This window comes from Oncorhynchus mykiss, chromosome 22 (assembly GCF_013265735.2).
Source record: "Oncorhynchus mykiss isolate Arlee chromosome 22, USDA_OmykA_1.1, whole genome shotgun sequence".
Classification (NCBI taxonomy): domain Eukaryota; kingdom Metazoa; phylum Chordata; class Actinopteri; order Salmoniformes; family Salmonidae; genus Oncorhynchus; species Oncorhynchus mykiss.
In genome coordinates, this window is record NC_048586.1 from 51,635,077 (window position 1) to 51,654,811 (window position 19,735).

At 48.4% G+C, this 19,735-nt stretch overlaps 1 protein-coding gene across 3 annotated transcripts in view; it reads right to left on the bottom strand.

The window, feature by feature from the left end:
* myo10l3 (myosin X, like 3) overlaps positions 1 to 19,735 on the bottom strand; it is a 186,610-nt gene that overhangs the window by 122,301 nt on the left and 44,574 nt on the right. For all 3 annotated transcript variants that reach the window (XM_036959515.1, XM_036959516.1, XM_036959514.1), the window contains 6 exons: positions 17,324 to 17,458; positions 12,900 to 13,024; positions 12,724 to 12,822; positions 5,133 to 5,239; positions 3,522 to 3,651; positions 2,660 to 2,778 (listed from right to left, as the gene is read on the bottom strand). In XM_036959515.1, the coding sequence (XP_036815410.1) occupies positions 2,660 to 2,778; positions 3,522 to 3,651; positions 5,133 to 5,239; positions 12,724 to 12,822; positions 12,900 to 13,024; positions 17,324 to 17,458 (715 nt within the window). The remainder of the gene's footprint in view (positions 1 to 2,659; positions 2,779 to 3,521; positions 3,652 to 5,132; positions 5,240 to 12,723; positions 12,823 to 12,899; positions 13,025 to 17,323; positions 17,459 to 19,735) is intronic.

Below are 19,735 nucleotides of genomic sequence, written 5' to 3' on the forward strand. Positions count from 1 at the left end.
CTGTTTGTCCAGGTTATGACCAGGGATATGGGTTAGACGTCAGGATGGCTGTTTGCCCAGGTTATGACCAGGGATATGGGTTAGACGTCAGGATGGCTGTTTGTCCAGGTTATGACCAGGGATATGGGTTAGACGTCAGGATGGCTGTTTGTCCAGGTTATGACCAGGGATATGGGTTAGACGTCAGGATGGCTGTTTGTCCAGGTTATGACCAGGGATATGGGTTAGACGTCAGGATGGCTGTTTGTCCAGGTTATGACCAGGGATATGGGTTAGACGTCAGGATGGCTGTTTGTCCAGGTTATGACCAGGGATATGGGTTAGACGTCAGGATGGCTGTTTGTCCAGGTTATGACCAGGGATATGGGTTAGACGTCAGGATGGCTGTTTGTCCAGGTTATGACCAGGGATATGGGTTAGACGTCAGGATGGCTGTTTGTCCAGGTTATGACCAGGGATATGGGTTAGACGTCAGGATGGCTGTTTGTCCAGGTTATGACCAGGGATATGGGTTAGACGTCAGGATGGCTGTTTGTCCAGGTTATGACCAGGGATATGGGTTAGACGTCAGGATGGCTGTTTGTCCAGGTTATGACCAGGGATATGGGTTAGACGTCAGGATGGCTGTTTGTCCAGGTTATGACCAGGGATATGGGTTAGACGTCAGGATGGCTGTTTGTCCAGGTTATGAACAGGGATATGGGTTAGACGTCAGGATGGCTGTTTGTCCATGTTATGACCAGGGATATGGGTTAGACGTCAGGATGGCTGTTTGTCCATGTTATGACCAGGGATATGGGTTAGACGTCAGGATGGCTGTTTGTCCAGGTTATGACCAGGGATATGTGTTAGACGTTAGGATGGCTGTTTGTCCAGGTTATGACCAGGGATATGGGTTAGACTTCAGGATGGCTGTTTGTCCAGGTTATGACCAGGGATATGGGTTAGACGTTAGGATGGCTGTTCGTCCAGGTTATGACCAGGGATATGGGTTAGACGTCAGGATGGCTGTTTGTCCAGGTTATAACCAGGGATATGGGTTAGACGTCAGGATGGCTGTTTGTCCAGGTTATGACCAGGGATATGGGTTAGACGTCAGGATGGCTGTTTGTCCAGGTTATGACCAGGGATATGGGTTAGACGTTAGGATGGCTGTTTGTCCAGGTTATGACCAGGGATATGGGTTAGACGTCAGGATGGCTGATGGTTCAGGTTATGACCAGGGTTGGTTGGTTGGCTAGTTGATTGTTTGGCTCGCTCGTTGGCTGATTGGTTGGTTGGTTGTCTGGCTGACAGGCAGGCAGAGAGAGGAGAGGAGAGCGAGAGAGACACCTGGTCTGGAGTCTTTGTTTAAATCGTCGTGTGGCCATCACAATTCCTTGGGCAGCCGACTCACGTCCCAAGAATAACAGTTTCCCATAATTCAAACATCAGATGTTTAGATGTAAAGAAGACTGCAGATACAGCAATTTATTTAATCTAAATCACTGAATACATTTATCACTTATTCATCCAAATGAGATACTGTGGCTAGTTAAAGCCAACCTGGGGGTAATAGTTCAGCTGTCCAATGTTGGTAACAGTTGTGTATTACACTGCCCCTAGAGTGGAAGATGTGTTACTGCGCCCCAGTCTGTACCTCTATTGTGCTACTGACAGATCATTATCACTGGGGTTTATTGTATGAGGAATTTGGCACACAAAGGACAGGAAATGGTGCAAGTCACGCAAGGGATTTACAGTGAGAGAGAGAGGCATTGGGAGCATTAGATAACAGCAGGGCAGGTTAAATAAAGGTGAAATAAAAATCAAATAGATTGAGGCCACGGTGTGTTCTCAATGGGCAAAAGAGAATAGTTTTATTCCTTTTCAAAACAGATTCTCTTCATTGAATTCGCCTCATGTCTAACAGCGGGACAAGGTGAGTGGCATGGAGACAACTGTAACTGTATCAAGCTGTGTCAGCTCAGACAGGGATGGGAATGGTCAGGGCCAGTAGGGTAGGATCAGCAGGGCAGGGTGTGAAAGCAGGGCAGGGCACGGTAGCAGGGCAGGGCACGGTAGCAGGGCAGGGCACGGTAGCAGGGCAGGGCACGGTAGCAGGGCAGGGCACGGTAGCAGGGCAGGGCACGGTAGCAGGGCAGGGTAGCAGGGCGTGACAGTAGGGCAGGGCACAGTAGCAGGGCAGGGCGTGATAGCAGGGCAGGGTAGCAGGGCAGGCTAGCAGGGCGTGACAATAGGGCAGGGTAGTAGGGCAGGGCACGGTAGCAGGGCGTGACAATAGGGCAGGGTAGTAGGGCAGGGTACGGTAGCAGGGCAGGCTAGCAGGGCGTGACAATAGGGCAGGGTAGTAGGGCAGGGCACGGTAGCAGGGCAGGGTAGCAGGGCGTGACAGTAGGGCAGGGCACAGTAGCAGGGCAGGGCGTGATAGCAGGGCAGGGTAGCAGGGCAGGCTAGCAGGGCGTGACAATAGGGCAGGGTAGTAGGGCAGGGCACGGTAGCAGGGCAGGCTAGCAGGGCGTGACAATAGGGCAGGGTAGTAGGGCAAGGCACGGTAGCAGGGCAGGCTAGCAGGGCGTGACAATAGGGCAGGGTAGTAGGGCAGGGCAGGGTAGCAGGGCAGGGCACGGTAGCAGGGCGTGACAGTAGGGCATCTTACCTGTTCCACAGTGAGGGGTGAACAGATTTCCTCTCCTCTCAGGATCATGGACCTCTGGGTCAAAACCTCAGACAGCTGGAACGAGTCCAGGCCCAGCAGATCACTGACATTACTGACCACTGGAGAGAGAGAGACAGACGGCCAGGCGTCACCAGAGACGGCCAGGCGTCACCAGAGACGGCCAGGCGTCACCAGAGACGGCCAGGCGTCACCAGAGACGGCCAGGCGTCACCAGAGACGGCCAGGTGTCACCAGAGACGGCCAGACGTCACCAGAGACGGCCAGACGTCACCAGAGACGGCCAGACGTCACCAGAGACGGCCAGACGTCACCAGAGACGGCCAGACTGAGCAGTTTGGACAGAATAATTAAGGAACGAAGAGGAGCTGATTGCTGTGTGGAATGTGTGGCGGTTTAAATCTTATTGCTGGTATTAATGCCACACGCTGTTACTAGATCCAACATTATGACGTGTGGATTTGTTCCTGGTGCTCTGGAAACGGGGTCAGATCAGGTAACAAAGGGCCTCTAGAGCATGTCACTGCGTGTTCGGCGTTCGCTCTTCACTGAAGCAACGCTTCCTCAGGAGGGCCGGGGTGGGGAGAGAGTGAGGAGAAGGTGAGGAGAGGAGAGAGTGAGGAGAGAGTGAGGAGAGAGTGAGGAGAGAGTGAGGAGAGAGTGAGGAGAGAGTGAGGAGAGAGTGAGGAGAGGGTGAGGAGAGGGTGAGGAGAGGGTGAGGAGAGAGTGAGGAGAGAGTGAGGAGAGGGTGAGGAGAAGGTGAGGAGAAGGTGAGGAGAAGGTGAGGAGAACCACCCTCCCTGTCAGATCTGCATAGAACATGTAGAACAGGCTCTGTTCTCACCTCCTTTAGAGGTGATCTGTGCTCCTCCAGCCGTCATGAACTCTATGTTCCCCATCAGGAGAACAGCAGACAGCAGCTTGAAGACGTCACGCATCTCCTCATCACTGAACTGCATCACCTTTAGAGCCTCCTGGTAGCAGCAGAGACACAGACTGGTTGAGAGACCTACTGAACACAGACTGGTTGAGAGACCGGCTGAACACAGACTGGTTGAGAGACCGGCTGAACACAGACTGGTTGCGAGACCTGCTGAACACAGACTGCTTGAGAGACCTGCTGAACACAGACTGCTTGAGAGACCTGCTGAACACAGACTGGTTGAGAGACCTGCTGAACACAGACTGGTTGAGAGACCTGCTGAACACAGACTGGTTGAGAGACCTGCTGAACACAGACTGGTTGAGAGACCTGCTGAACACAGACTGGTTGAGAGACCTGCTGAACACAGACTGGTTGAGAGACCTGCTGAACACAGACTGCTTGAGAGACCTGCTGAACACAGACTGGTTGAGAGACCTGCTGAACACAGACTGGTTGAGAGACCTGCTGAACACAGACTGCTTGAGAGACCTGCTGAACACAGACTGGTTGAGAGACCTGCTGAACACAGACTGGTTGAGAGACCTGCTGAACACAGTCTGGTTGAGAGACCTACTGAACACAGACCACATGGAGAGGGGGGACCTGATCCTAGATCATAATGAATCACATTACATGGAGAGGGGGGGACCTGATCCTAGATCATAATGAATCACATTACATGGAGAGGAGAGAGCTGATCCTATATCATAATGAAACAGACCACATGGAGAGGAGGGACCTGATCCTAGATCATAATGAATCACATTACATGGAGAGGGGGGGACCTGATCCTAGATCATAATGAAACAGACCACATGGACGGGGGACCTGATCCTAGATCAGCACTCCTCCTCTGTGAATGTTGTTGAATACAGGCCCATATGTTTACATGTTTGCTGAGCTCATAGACTGTGTCTATCAAGACTAGGCCTGTAGTGTTTATAATGGTTATGGTGCCCTCTGGTGGCATGATAAGGTAGAGCATGTTGTCCCGACCATACAGACCAGTCAATCTCACCAGAACACTGTCATATCGATTCAGGTCATCTAGACTCCTCACATTCAGAATGACTCTATAACATATAGAGCTATAACCCATATAGAGCTATAACCCATATAGAGCTATAAAACATATAGAGCTATAAAACATATAGAGCTATAACCCATATAGAGCTATAACCCATATAGAGCTATAACCCATACAGAGCTATAACCCATATAGAGCTATAACCCATACAGAGCTATAACACATATAGAGCTATAACACATAGAGCTATAAAACATAGAGCTATAACGTTTAGAGCTATAAAACATATAGAGCTATAAAACATAGAGCTATAACGTTTAGAGCTATAAAACATATAGAGCTATAACCCATAGAGCTATAACCCATAGAGCTATAACCCATAGAGCTATAAAACAGAGAGCTATAACCCATAGAGCTATAACCCATAGAGCTATAACCCATAGAGCTATAACCCATAGAGCTATAACCCATAGAGCTATAACCCATAGACCAGTCAATCTCACCATAAAACTGTCATATAGCTTCAGGTCATCTAGACTCCTGTCCTTCACACAGCCAGACTGACTCAGGTAGTGGTATGACTCTGGGCCCTCTGACAGGAAGTACAGCTCTGGAACACAGACAGAAAATAACTTTAGACAGCTGAAGCAAGCACACACACACACACACAGCTGAAGCAAGCACACACACACACACACAGCTGAAGCAAGCACACACACACACACAGCTGAAGCAAGCACACACACACACACACACAGCTGAAGCAAGCACACACACACACACACACAGCTGAAGCAAGCACACACACACACACACACACAGCTGAAGCAAGCACACACACACACACACACAGCTGAAGCAAGCACACACACACACACACACACACACACAGCTGAAGCAAGCACACACACACACACACACAGCTGAAGCAAGCACACACACACACACAGCTGAAGCAAGCACACACACACACACACACACAGCTGAAGCAAGCACACACACACACAGCTGAAGCAAGCACACACACACACACACACAGCTGAAGCAAGCACACACACACACACACACAGCTGAAGCAAGCACACACACACACACAGCTGAAGCAAGCACACACACACACAGCTGAAGCAAGCACACACACACAGCTGAAGCAAGCACACACATTTTTCTTCAGGAAATGTACCTTTTCTAGAGACACAAAGGCTGCGGTTACACAGGAGCCCAACTATTGGAAAAAGACCAGAATCGGACTGCCTGTGTAAATGAAGCTCAGTCTAAGCTCTTTTTTTGTCCTGGCACCCCAATGGTGGAACCAGCTTCCCCCTGACGTTAGGACGGGGGAGTCCCTACCCATCTTCCCCCTGACGTTAGGACGGGGGAGTCCCTACCCATCTTCCCCCTGACGTTAGGACGGGGGAGTCCCTACCCATCTTCCCCCTGACGTTAGGACGGGGGAGTCCCTACCCATCTTCCCCCTGACGTTAGGACAGCAGAGTCCCTACCCATCTTCCCCCTGACGTTAGGACGGGGGAGTCCCTACCCATCTTCCCCCTGACGTTAGTACGGGGGAGTCCCTACCCATCTTCCCCCTGACGTTATGACAGCAGAGTCCCTACCCATCTTCCCCCTGACGTTAGGACAGCAGAGTCCCTACCCATCTTCCCCCTGACGTTAGGACAGCAGAGTCCCTACCCATCTTCCCCCTGACGTTAGGACAGCAGAGTCCCTACCCATCTTCCCCCTGACGTTAGGACAGCAGAGTCCCTACCCATCTTCCCCCTGACGTTAGGACAGCAGAGTCCCTACCCATCTTCCCCCTGACGTTAGGACAGCAGAGTCCCTACCCATCTTCCCCCTGACGTTAGGACAGCAGAGTCCCTACCCATCTTCCCCCTGACGTTAGGACAGCAGAGTCCCTACCCATCTTCCCCCTGACGTTAGGACAGCAGAGTCCCTACCCATCTTCCCCCTGACGTTAGGACAGCAGAGTCCCTACCCATCTTCCCCCTGACGTTAGGACAGCAGAGTCCCTACCCATCTTCCCCCTGACGTTAGGACAGCAGAGTCCCTACCCATCTTCCCCCTGACGTTAGGACAGCAGAGTCCCTACCCATCTTCCCCCTGACGTTAGGACAGCAGAGTCCCTACCCATCTTCCCCCTGACGTTAGGACAGCAGAGTCCCTACCCATCTTCCCCCTGACGTTAGGACAGCAGAGTCCCTACCCATCTTCCCCCTGACGTTAGGACAGCAGAGTCCCTACCCATCTTCCCCCTGACGTTAGGACAGCAGAGTCCCTACCCATGTTTCTGAAAACACCTGAAATACTACCTCTTCAAAAAGCATCTTAAATAAACCCCTCCCCTAAAACGAAAAAGACATCTGGCCACCAAGCAATCCAAGACACAATGATAAGCCAGCTGGTGTCCAAGATTCATTGAAGAACGTATGCATCATAGCAATGCGCTGGGCCACAAGGTAAGTGCAAAAAAAAGCCCACACCAGCGCAGAGGATCTCATACTTCCTGCTGCGATTGATATGTGCACTGAAATCTTGGGAGAGTCTGTCGCCAACAAACTAAAAACCATCATACACCTATCCAATGACACCATGAGGAACACACCAGACATCAGAGGACACCATGAGGAACACACCAGACATCAGAGGTCACCATGAGGAGGAGAATCCAGGACATGTCTGAGGTCACCATGAGGAGGATCCAGGACATGTCTGAGAACACCATGAGGAGGAGAATCCAGGACATGTCTGAGGTCACCATGAGGAGGAGAATCCAGGACATGTCTGAGGACACCATGAGGAGGAGAATCCAGGACATGTCTGAGGACACCATGAGGAGGATCCAGGACATGTCTGAGAACACCATGAGGAGGAGAATCCAGGACATGTCTGAGGTCACCATGAGGAGGAGAATCCAGGACATGTAGTAGGACACCATGAGGAGGAGAATCCAGGACATGTAGTAGGACACCATGAGGAGGATCCAGGACATGTCTGAGAACACCATGAGGAGGAGAATCCAGGACATGTCTGAGGTCACCATGAGGAGGAGAATCCAGGACATGTCTGAGGTCACCATGAGGAGGAGAATCCAGGACATGTCTGAGGTCACCATGAGGAGGAGAATCCAGGACATGTCTGAGGACACCATGAGGAGGAGAATCCAGGACATGTCTGAGGACATAACACGCCAGACATCAGAGAGGACACCATGAGGAGAATCCAGGACATGTCTGAGGACATAACACGCCAGACATCAGAGCGCATCAGTGAAAACGGCCATTACACACTGCAGCTTGATGAATCCACAGATGTGGCTAACAGTGCCATTCTAATGGGTCTATGTCAGACACGTCTGGGATAATTATTAACATTGAGGAACAGTTCCCTTCCAGTGTCTGGGATAATTATTAACATCGAGGAACAGTTCCCTTCCAGTGTCTGGGATAATTATTAACATCGAGGAGCAGTTCCCTTCCAGTGTCTGGGATAATTATTAACATTGAGGAACAGTTCCCTTCCAGTGTCTGGGATAATTATTAACATCGAGGAACAGTTCCCTTCCAGTGTCTGGGATAATTATTAACATCGAGGAGTAGTTCCCTTCCAGTGTCTGGGATAATTATTAACATTGAGGAACAGTTCCCTTCCAGTGTCTGGGATAATTATTAACATCGAGGAGTAGTTCCCTTCCAGTGTCTGGGATAATTATTAACATTGAGGAACAGTTCCCTTCCAGTGTCTGGGATAATTATTAACATCGAGGAACAGTTCCCTTCCAGTGTCTGGGATAATTATTAACATCGAGGAGTAGTTCCCTTCCAGTGTCTGGGATAATTATTAACATTGAGGAACAGTTCCCTTCCAGTGTCTGGGATAATTATTAACATCGAGGAGCAGTTCCCTTCCAGTGTCTGGGATAATTATTAACATCAAGGAACAGTTCCCTTCCAGTGTCTGGGATAATTATTAACATCGAGGAACAGTTCCCTTCCAGTGTCTGGGATAATTATTAACATTGAGGAACAGTTCCCGTCCAGTGTCTGGGATAATTATTAACATCGAGGAACAGTTCCCTTCCAGTGTCTGGGATAATTATTAACATCGAGGAGCAGTTCCCTTCCAGTGTCTGGGATAATTATTAACATCGAGGAGCAGTTCCCTTCCAGTGTCTGGGATAATTATTAACATCGAGGAGCAGTTCCCTTCCAGTGTCTGGGATAATTATTAACATCGAGGAGCAGTTCCCTTCCAGTGTCTGGGATAATTATTAACATTGAGGAACAGTTCCCTTCCAGTGTCTGGGATAATTATTAACATCGAGGAGCAGTTCCCTTCCAGTGTCTGGGATAATTATTAACATCGAGGAACAGTTCCCTTCCAGTGTCTGGGATAATTATTAACATCGAGGAACAGTTCCCTTCCAGTGTCTGGGATAATTATTAACATCGAGGAACAGTTCCCTTCCAGTGCTGATTTGTCCACCACCACCACAGAGGCTCTTTAACACAGTGGATCTGTACCTGGGCTCCGTGGGACTGGCCAGAGGCTGTCTTTAACACAGTGGATCTGTACCTGGGCTCCGTGGGACTGGCCAGAGGCTTTCTTTAACACAGTGGATCTGTACCTGGGCTCCGTGGGACTGGCCAGAGGCTGTCTTTAACACAGTGGATCTGTACCTGGGCTCCGTGGGACTGGCCAGAGGCTGTCTTTAACACAGTGGATCTGTACCTGGGCTCCGTGGGACTGGCCAGAGGCTGTCTTTAACACAGTGGATCTGTACCTGGGCTCCGTGGGATTGGTCAGGGATGGGTGCGTTGGTGTGACCACTGATGGGGCAGCTGCCATGACTGGAAAGCACTCCGGGGTAGTAAAGCAGATCCTGGAGAGAGAACCGAGTGTGACGTGGAACAACTGCTTCCTACACAGGGAGGCAGCGAAGGACAAGGTGCCTGAGCTCCACGCCACTCTCCAGGATGTGATCCAGTCTGTCGACTATATCAAAAAGGTGTTTCCATTCCTTCTAAAGGGATAATGGGGAACGAGCTCCAGCAGGTGTTTCCAGGCCTTCTAAAGGGATAATGGAGAACGAGCTCCAGCAGGTGCTATATCATGCAGAGGTCCACTTTATCCAGGGGTAAAGGTTTGGGATAGTTTTTTGTAAACTTTAGGCAGACATTTCTGCGTTTCCAAGTCACCTCTGGCTGAACATTTGATTGTGAGGAACGGCTCGCGCAGGTGCCGCCCTGGGCGTCTGCCTCTACCTAAACACACCACTGAGGAACGGCTCGTGCAGGTGCCGCCCTGGGTGTCTGCCTCTACCCAAACCCGCCACTGAGGAACGGCTTGCGCAGGTGCCGCCCTGGGTGTCTGCCTCTACCCAAACCCGCCACTGAGGAACGGCTCGCGCAGGTGCCGCCCTGGGTGTCTGCCTCTACCTAAACCCACCACTGAGGAACGGCTCGTGCAGGTGCCGCCCTGGGTGTCTGCCTCTACCCAAACCCGCCACTGAGGAACGGCTCGCGCAGGTGCCGCCCTGGGCGTCTGCCTCTACCTAAACCCGCCACTGAGGAACGGCTCGCGCAGGTTGCCTACCTGGCGGGTAGTTTAGATCATCTGAATTCGCTCAATGTGTCAAAGAAAGGGAATGGGAACCATCGATTTGGACAGAGGGACAAAGTGGATGACCTTCAAGATGAAGCTTACCGTTTCTAACAGGAGGATTGACATGCGGATTTCGAGATTCAGAATCTGATCAACAAAAGACACACTGAATTTTTTTTAAATACGTTAAAACAGCATCTTGTCAAGATGTTGGGAAAGTTTTGCGACTACTTCCCGGAGGAGAACATGAGACAAGAAGACTGGATACGGAACCCCTTTCGAGTAAGGACGGCAAGCGTCACATCACCAAGCAACGAAGAGGATCAGCTGGCGGAGCTGTCATTGGACGGCGGACTGAGCATGCCCGGAAACGATGCTGCCACTGTTCTGGTGCAGCGGAGTGGGAGAGTATCCTGCTCTCGCCTGTCATGTTACCGTTCAGCACTACCTATCTGTGTGAAAGTGGTTTCTCTGCTACGGCCGTGCTGAAAACTAAAAGCAGAAACAAACTGGGACAGCCAGCACGACCTCAGAGCTGCCCTGTCAACCCCAGATAGGTTAACAGGGCAACTTATCAAACTGAAGAAACACCCCCAGTTTACCCACATGAAACAAACAGGCAAATGAGTTATTGTTCAGTGTGTTAATTATTAATAAATTCTGACATTCATATAACAAAACATACACCTTTAAAAATACTAACGTTGTGAAACTATTGACATGGTAATTGATCATTAACGAATCCTAATGATGATTGTTCTTTCTATTTGAAAAACTGGTGTGTTCCTGTTAACATTATTGGACTGGTGTGTGTTCCTGTTAACATTATTGGACTGGTGTGTGTTCCTGTTAACATTATTGGACTGGTGTGTGTTCCTGTTAACATTATTGGACTGGTGTGTGTTCCTGTTAACATTATTGGACTGGTGTGTGTTCCTGTTAACATTATTGGACTGGTGTGTGTTCCTGTTAACATTATTGGACTGGTGTGTGTTCCTGTTAACATTATTGGACTGGTGTGTGTTCCTGTTAACATTATTGGACTGGTGTGTGTTCCTGTTAACAGTATTGGACTGGTGTGTGTTCCTGTTAACAGTATTGGACTGAGATGTGTTCCTGTTAACATTATTGGACTGGTGTGTGTTCCTGTTAACATTATTGGACTGGTGTGTGTTCCTGCTAACATTATTGGACTGGTGTGTGTTCCTGCTAACATTATTGGACTGGTGTGTGTTCCTGTTAACATTATTGGACTGGTGTGTGTTCCTGTTAACATTATTGGACTGGTGTGTGTTCCTGCTAACATTATTGGACTGGTGTGTGTTCCTGCTAACATTATTGGACTGGTGTGTGTTCCTGTTAACATTATTGGACTGGGGTGTGTTCCTGTTAACAGTATTGGACTGGGGTGTGTTCCTGTTAACAGTATTGGACTGGGGTGTGTTCCTGTTAACATTATTGGACTGGTGTGTGTTCCTGTTAACATTATTGGACTGGTGTGTGTTCCTGTTAACATTATTGGACTGGTGTGTGTTCCTGTTAACAGTATTGGACTGGTGTGTGTTCCTGTTTACATTATTGGACTGGTGTGTGTTCCTGTTAACATTATTGGACTGGTGTGTGTTCCTGTTAACATTATTGGACTGGTGTGTGTTCCTGTTAACATTATTGGACTGGTGTGTGTTCCTGTTAACATTATTGGACTGGTGTGTGTTCCTGTTAACATTATTGGACTGGTGTGTGTTCCTGTTAACATTATTGGACTGGTGTGTGTTCCTGTTAACAGTATTGGACTGGTGTGTGTTCCTGTTAACATTATTGGACTGGTGTGTGTTCCTGTTTACATTATTGGACTGGTGCGTGTTCCTGTTCTATAGTAGTTCACTAAACTACAGAGCATGTTGTCCGTGGAGGTTGTTGTCTCTGGCTCTTTTGATATCAGAATGGATAATAACAGGTTTGTGGTAATTTGAAAGGGATTGATCCAACTAAGGCCAGGAGTGTTTCCAATTCACATGACCCGACAAGAAAAACTCCAGTCATCTAGTCATAGCACAGATGAAAAGAGAAGCCATCTATAATAACATTTTGTCATGACCTACAAATAGGACCCAGAGTTTTACCCAACCAGGTCATGATCAGGAAAAACTACAGGCTCCAGAAAAAGACATATACATTTTGCCACACCACTTTTAAACCTGTGGTTCCATCTCTGCTGTGTTAACTGTCCTCTAGTGTAGGAGTCTCGATAGGAAGGTTAGGATGCTGTGTTATAACTGTCCTCTAGTGTAGGAGTCTCTACAGGAAGGTTAGGTTGCTGTGTTATAACTGTCCTCTAGTGTAGGAGTCTCAATAGGAAGGTTAGGATGCTGTGTTATAACTGTCCTCTAGTGTAGGAGTCTCTACAGGAAGGTTAGGATGCTATGTTATAACTGTCCTCTAGTGTAGGAGTCTCAACAGGAAGGTTACAACCTCTGTGGTTCTTGTCGGCCCCGGCCAGCAGAGCATAGAAGATATGATAGTTCCTCTCTCCAGGGTTCTGTCTCACCACACGGTTCTTTTCAAGTAAATCTGAAGGTGTGAAGTTAAGGAGAACACAGACAGTGTGAGAGTGTGTGTGAGAGTGAGACACAGTGTTTTAGGGATACAGTCTATGATACATCCTCCCTGGATGTTCCCACTCTGGGAGAAGTGGAGCTGGATAAACTTCCCAAAGCGGGAAGAGTTGTTGTTGTACATCGTCTTGGCATTCCCAAACGCCTCCATGATGGGGCTGGAGAGAGACAGAGAGAGAGACAGAGAGAGAGAGAGAGAGAGACAGAGAGAGAGACAGAGAGAGAGACAGAGAGAGAGACAGAGAGAGAGACAGAGAGAGAGAGTGTTACAGGCTTTGGTTTTTCCAATTATGTTTTGAGGTTGGACTTTAGCACGTATAGCTCGTTAGCACATAGGGCGCACCGATTGGTGTCACCTCGTTAGTCAGTATGTGTTACACCTGTGCTGGCTTGTCCATCTCGTTAGTGGGAAGGTGTTTCACCTGTGCTGGCCCAGGTGTTATTTAAGAGTGTCTGGCCCACTGCTCCAGTTGACTTGATAGATGTGGAGGGTTAACTCCTTTAGTTGTCTTGATAGATGTGGAGGGTCAACTCCTTTAGTTGTCTTGATAGATGTGGAGGGTCAACTCCTTTAGTTGTCTTGAGAGATGTGGAGGGTCAACACCTCCAGTTGTCTTGATAGATGTGGAGGGTCAACACCTCCAGTTGTCTTGATAGATGTGGAGGGTCAACTCCTCTAGTTGTCTTGATAGATGTGGAGGGTCAACTCCTTTAGTTGTCTTGATAGATGTGGAGGGTCAACTCCTTTAGTTGTCTTGATAGATGTGGAGGGTCAACTCCTTTAGTTGTCTTGAGAGATGTGGAGGGTCAACTCCTCTAGTTGTCTTGATAGATGTGGAGGGTTAACTCCTTTAGTTGTCTTGATAGATGTGGAGGGTCAACTCCTTTAGTTGTCTTGAGAGATGTGGAGGGTCAACATCTTTAGTTGTCTTGATAGATGTGGAGGGTCAACACCTCCAGTTGTCTTGATAGATGTGGAGGGTCAACACCTCCAGTTGTCTTGATAGATGTGGAGGGTCAACACCTCCAGTTGTCTTGATAGATGTGGAGGGTCAACACCTCCAGTTGTCTTGATAGATGTGGAGGGTAAACACCTCCAGTTGTCTTGATAGATGTGGAGGGTCACATCCTTTATCTGATTTCCCTGGTTTCGTTTTGCTCCACTTTTAGATTTACTTCCTGTCTTTAAATTGTGTGGTTTTTCCTTCTGTTTGTCTCTTCTTGGGTAAATGTAGTGGGCACTCATGGTGGGTGTCTTTTAGGTCCCAGTTGTTGTTGCTAGTTAACGTTCAGTGGACCCCCCCATAGTGTCTTTCAGAACCCCTCCTAACACCTGTTTGGTTTTGGTTGTTGTTGCTAGTTAACGTTCAGTGGACCCCCCCATACTGTCTTTCAGAACCCCTCCTAACACCTGTTTGGCTTTGGTTGTTGTTGCTAGTTAACGTTCAGTGGACCCCCCATGAGTGTCTTTCAGAACCCCTCCTAACACCTGTTTGGTTTTGGTTGTTGTTGCTAGTTAACGTTCAGTGGACCCCCCATGAGTGTCTTTCAGAACCCCTCCTAAGACCCCACCTGTTTGGTTTTGGTTGTTGTTGCTAGTTAACGTTCAGTGGACCCCCCCATAGTGTCTTTCAGAACCCCTCCTAACACCTGTTTGGTTTTTGTTGTTGTTGCTAGTTAACGTTCAGTGGACCCCCCATAGTGTCTTTCAGAACCCCTCCTAACACCTGTTTGGTTTTGGTTGTTGTTGCTAGTTAACGTTCAGTGGACCCCCCATAGTGTCTTTCAGAACCCCTCCTAACACCTGTTTGGTTTTGGTTGTTGTTGCTAGTTAACGTTCAGTGGACCCCCCATAGTGTCTTTCAGAACCCCTCCTAACACCTGTTTGGTTTTGGTTGTTGTTGCTAGTTAACGTTCAGTGGACCCCCCATAGTGTCTTTCAGAACCCCTCCTAAGACCTGTTTGGTTTTGGTTGTTGTTGCTAGTTAACGTTCAGTGGACCCCCCATAGTGTCTTTCAGAACCCCTCCTAACACCTGTTTGGTTTTGGTTGTTGTTGCTAGTTAACTTCCAGTGGACCCCCCATAGTGTCTTTCAGAACCCCTCCTAACACCTGTTTGGTTTTGGTTGTTGTTGCTAGTTAACGTTCAGTGGACCCCCCCATAGTGTCTTTCAGAACCCCTCCTAAGAACCCACCTGTTTGGTTTTGGTTGTTGTTGCTAGTTAACGTTCAGTGGACCCCCCATAGTGTCTTTCAGAACCCCTCCTAACACCTGTTTGGTTTTGGTTGTTGTTGCTAGTTAACGTTCAGTGGACCCCCCCCCATAGTGTCTTTCAGAACCCCTCCTAAGACCCCACCTGTTTGGTTTTGGTTGTTGTTGCTAGTTAACGTTCAGTGGACCCCCCATAGTGTCTTTCAGAACCCCTCCTAACACCTGTTTGGTTTTGGTTGTTGTTGCTAGTTAACGTTCAGTGGACCCCCCATAGTGTCTTTCAGAACCCCTCCTAACACCTGTTTGGTTTTGGTTGTTGTTGCTAGTTAACGTTCAGTGGACCCCCCATGAGTGTCTTTCAGAACCCCTCCTAACACCTGTTTGGTTTTGGTTGTTGTTGCTAGTTAACGTTCAGTGGACCCCCCCATAGTGTCTTTCAGAACCCCTCCTAACACCTGTTTGGTTTTGGTTGTTGTTGCTAGTTAACATTCAGTGGACCCCCCATAGTGTCTTTCAGAACCCCTCCTAACACATGTTTGGTTTTGGTTGTTGTTGCTAGTTAACGTTCAGTGGACCCCCCCATAGTGTCTTTCAGAACCCCTCCTAACACCTGTTTGGTTTTGGTTGTTGTTGCTAGTTAACGTTCAGTGGACCCCCCATAGTGTCTTTCAGAACCCCTCCTAACACCTGTTTGGTTTTGGTTGTTGTTGCTAGTTAACGTTCAGTGGACCCCCCATAGTGTCTTTCAGAACCCCTCCTAACACCTGTTTGGTTTTGGTTGTTGTTGCTAGTTAACTTCCAGTGGACCCCCCATGAGTGTCTTTCAGAACCCCTCCTAAGACCCCACCTGTTTGGTTTTGGTTGTTGTTGCTAGTTAACGTTCAGTGGACCCCCCATGAGTGTCTTTCAGAACCCCTCCTAACACCTGTTTGGTTTTGGTTGTTGTTGCTAGTTAACGTTCAGTGGACCCCCCATGAGTGTCTTTCAGAACCCCTCCTAACACCTGTTTGGTTTTGGTTGTTGTTGCTAGTTAACGTTCAGTGGACCCCCCATAGTGTCTTTCAGAACCCCTCCTAACACCTGTTTGGTTTTGGTTGTTGTTGCTAGTTAACGTTCAGTGGACCCCCCCATAGTGTCTTTCAGAACCCCTCCTAAGACCCCACCTGTTTGGTTTTGGTTGTTGTTGCTAGTTAACGTTCAGTGGACCCCCCATAGTGTCTTTCAGAACCCCTCCTAACACCTGTTTGGTTTTGGTTGTTGTTGCTAGTTAACGTTCAGTGGACCCCCCATAGTGTCTTTCAGAACCCCTCCTAACACCTGTTTGGTTTTGGTTGTTGTTGCTAGTTAACGTTCAGTGGACCCCCCATGAGTGTCTTTCAGAACCCCTCCTAACACCTGTTTGGTTTTGGTTGTTGTTGCTAGTTAACGTTCAGTGGACCCCCCATGAGTGTCTTTCAGAACCCCTCCTAACACCTGTTTGGTTTTGGTTGTTGTTGCTAGTTAACGTTCAGTGGACCCCCCATAGTGTCTTTCAGAACCCCTCCTAACACCTGTTTGGTTTTGGTTGTTGTTGCTAGTTAACGTTCAGTGGACCCCCCCATAGTGTCTTTCAGAACCCCTCCTAAGACCCCACCTGTTTGGTTTTGGTTGTTGTTGCTAGTTAACGTTCAGTGGACCCCCCATAGTGTCTTTCAGAACCCCTCCTAACACCTGTTTGGTTTTGGTTGTTGTTGCTAGTTAACGTTCAGTGGACCCCCCATAGTGTCTTTCAGAACCCCTCCTAAGACCTGTTTGGTTTTGGTTGTTGTTGCTAGTTAACGTTCAGTGGACCCCAAATGAGTGTCTTTCAGAACCCCTCCTAACACCTGTTTGGTTTTGGTTGTTGTTGCTAGTTAACGTTCAGTGGACCCCCCATAGTGTCTTTCAGAACCCCTCCTAAGACCCCACCTGTTTGGTTTTGGTTGTTGTTGCTAGTTAACGTTCAGTGGACCCCCCATGAGTGTCTTTCAGAACCCCTCCTAACACCTGTTTGGTTTTGGTTGTTGTTGCTAGTTAACGTTCAGTGGACCCCCCATAGTGTCTTTCAGAACCCCTCCTAACACCTGTTTGGTTTTGGTTGTTGTTAGTGACTTCTTTGTTAGTTTTTGAGCAACATGTTTGTTTTTCTAGCTGGGGAACGTAACGAGAGACACACCGACCATCAGAACTGTATGGGTCATGGACGTCCATAGAATCAATCAGTTACCTGCTCTGGATAATGGCCTGCTCCACACGGGTGCTCCTCTCAGTGTGGGCTGTCCCGGCTGAGTTCTGTGACATCACAGACAGGAACTGGAGCAGCAGCTTGGTACTCTCGGTCTTCCCTGCTCCTGACTCTCCACTGGAGACAGACACAGACAGATATGACTCCATACCGTAGACAGACACAGACAGATATGACTCCATACCGGAGACAGATATGACTCCATACCGGAGACAGATATGACTCCATACCGGAGACAGATATGACTCCATACCGGAGACAGATATGACTCCATACCGGAGACAGACACAGACAGATATGACTCCATACTGGAGACAGATATGACTCCATACCGGAGACAGATATGACTCCATACCGGAGACAGACACAGATATGACTCCATAATGGAGACAGATATGACTCCATACTGGAGACAGACACAGACAGATATGACTCCATACCAGAGACAGACACAGACAGATATGACTCCATACTGGAGACAGACACAGACAGATATGACTCCATACCGGAGACAGACACAGACAGATATGACTCCATACTGGAGACAGACAGATATGTCTCTATACTGGAGACAGGCAGATATGTCTCTATACTGGAGACAGACACAAACATATATGACTATATTGGAGACAGACACACACAGATATGACTCCATACCAGAGACAGACACACACACAGATATGACTCTATACTGGAGACAGACAGATATGACTCCATACCGGAGACAGACACAGACAGATATGACTCTATACTGGAGACAGACAGATATGACTCCATACCGGAGACAGACACACACAGATATGACTCTATACTGGAGACAGACAGATATGACTCCATACCAGAGACAGACACAGACAGATATGACTCCATACCGGAGACAGACACAGACAGATATGACTCTATACTGGAGACAGACAGATATGACTCTATTCTGGAGACAGACAGATATGACTCTATTCTGGAGACAGACACAGACAGATGACTGTATAGCGGAGACAGACACAGACAGATATGACTCCATACCGGAGACAGACACAGATAGATATGACTCCATACCGGAGACAGACAGAGACAGATATGACTCTATACCGGAGACAGACACAGACAGATATGACTCCATACCGGAGACAGACACAGACAGATATGACTCCATACCGGAGACACAGACAGATATGACTCTATACCGGAGACAGACACAGACAGATATGACTCTATACCGGAGACAGACACAGACAGATATGACTCCATACCGGAGACAGACAGATATGACTCCATACCGGAGACAGACAGATATGACTCCATACCGGAGACAGACACAGACAGATATGACTCTATACCGGAGACAGACACAGACAGATATGACTCCATACCGGAGACAGACACAGACAGATATGACTCCATACCGGAGACAGACAGATATGACTCCATACCGGAGACAGACACACACAGATATGACTCTATACCGGAGACAGACACAGACAGATATGACTCTATTCTGGAGACAGACACAGACAGATGACTGTATACCGGAGACAGACAGATATGACTCTATACCGGAGACAGACACACACAGATATGACTCTATACCGGAGACAGACACAGACATATATGACTCCATACCGGAGACAGACACACACAGATATGACTCTATACCGGAGACAGACACAGACAGATATGACTCCATACCGGAGACAGACACAGACAGATATGACTCTATACCGGAGACAGACAGATATGACTATACCGGAGACAGACAGATATGACTCCATACCGGAGACAGACAGATATGACTCCATACCGGAGACAGACACAGACAGATATGACTCTATACCGGAGACAGACATATGACTCCATACCGGAGACAGACTCAGACAGATATGACTCTATACCGGAGACAGACACAGACAGATATGACTCCATACCGGAGACAGACACAGACAGATATGACTCTATACCGGAGACAGACACAGACAGATATGACTCCATACTGGAGACAGACACAGACAGATATGACTCCATACCGGAGACAGACACACACAGATATGACTCTATACCGGAGACAGACACACACAGGTATGACTCCATACCGGAGACAGACAGGTATGACTCCATACCGGAGACAGACAGGTATGACTCCATACCGGAGACAGACAGGTATGACTCCATACCGGAGACAGACAGGTATGACTCCATACCGGAGACAGACAGGTATGACTCCATACCGGAGACAGACAGGTATGACTCCATACCGGAGACAGACAGGTATGACTCCATACCGGAGACAGACAGGTATGACTCCATACCGGAGACAGACAGGTATGACTCCATACCGGAGACAGACAGATATGACTCTATACCGGAGACAGACAGATATGACTCTATACCGGAGACAGA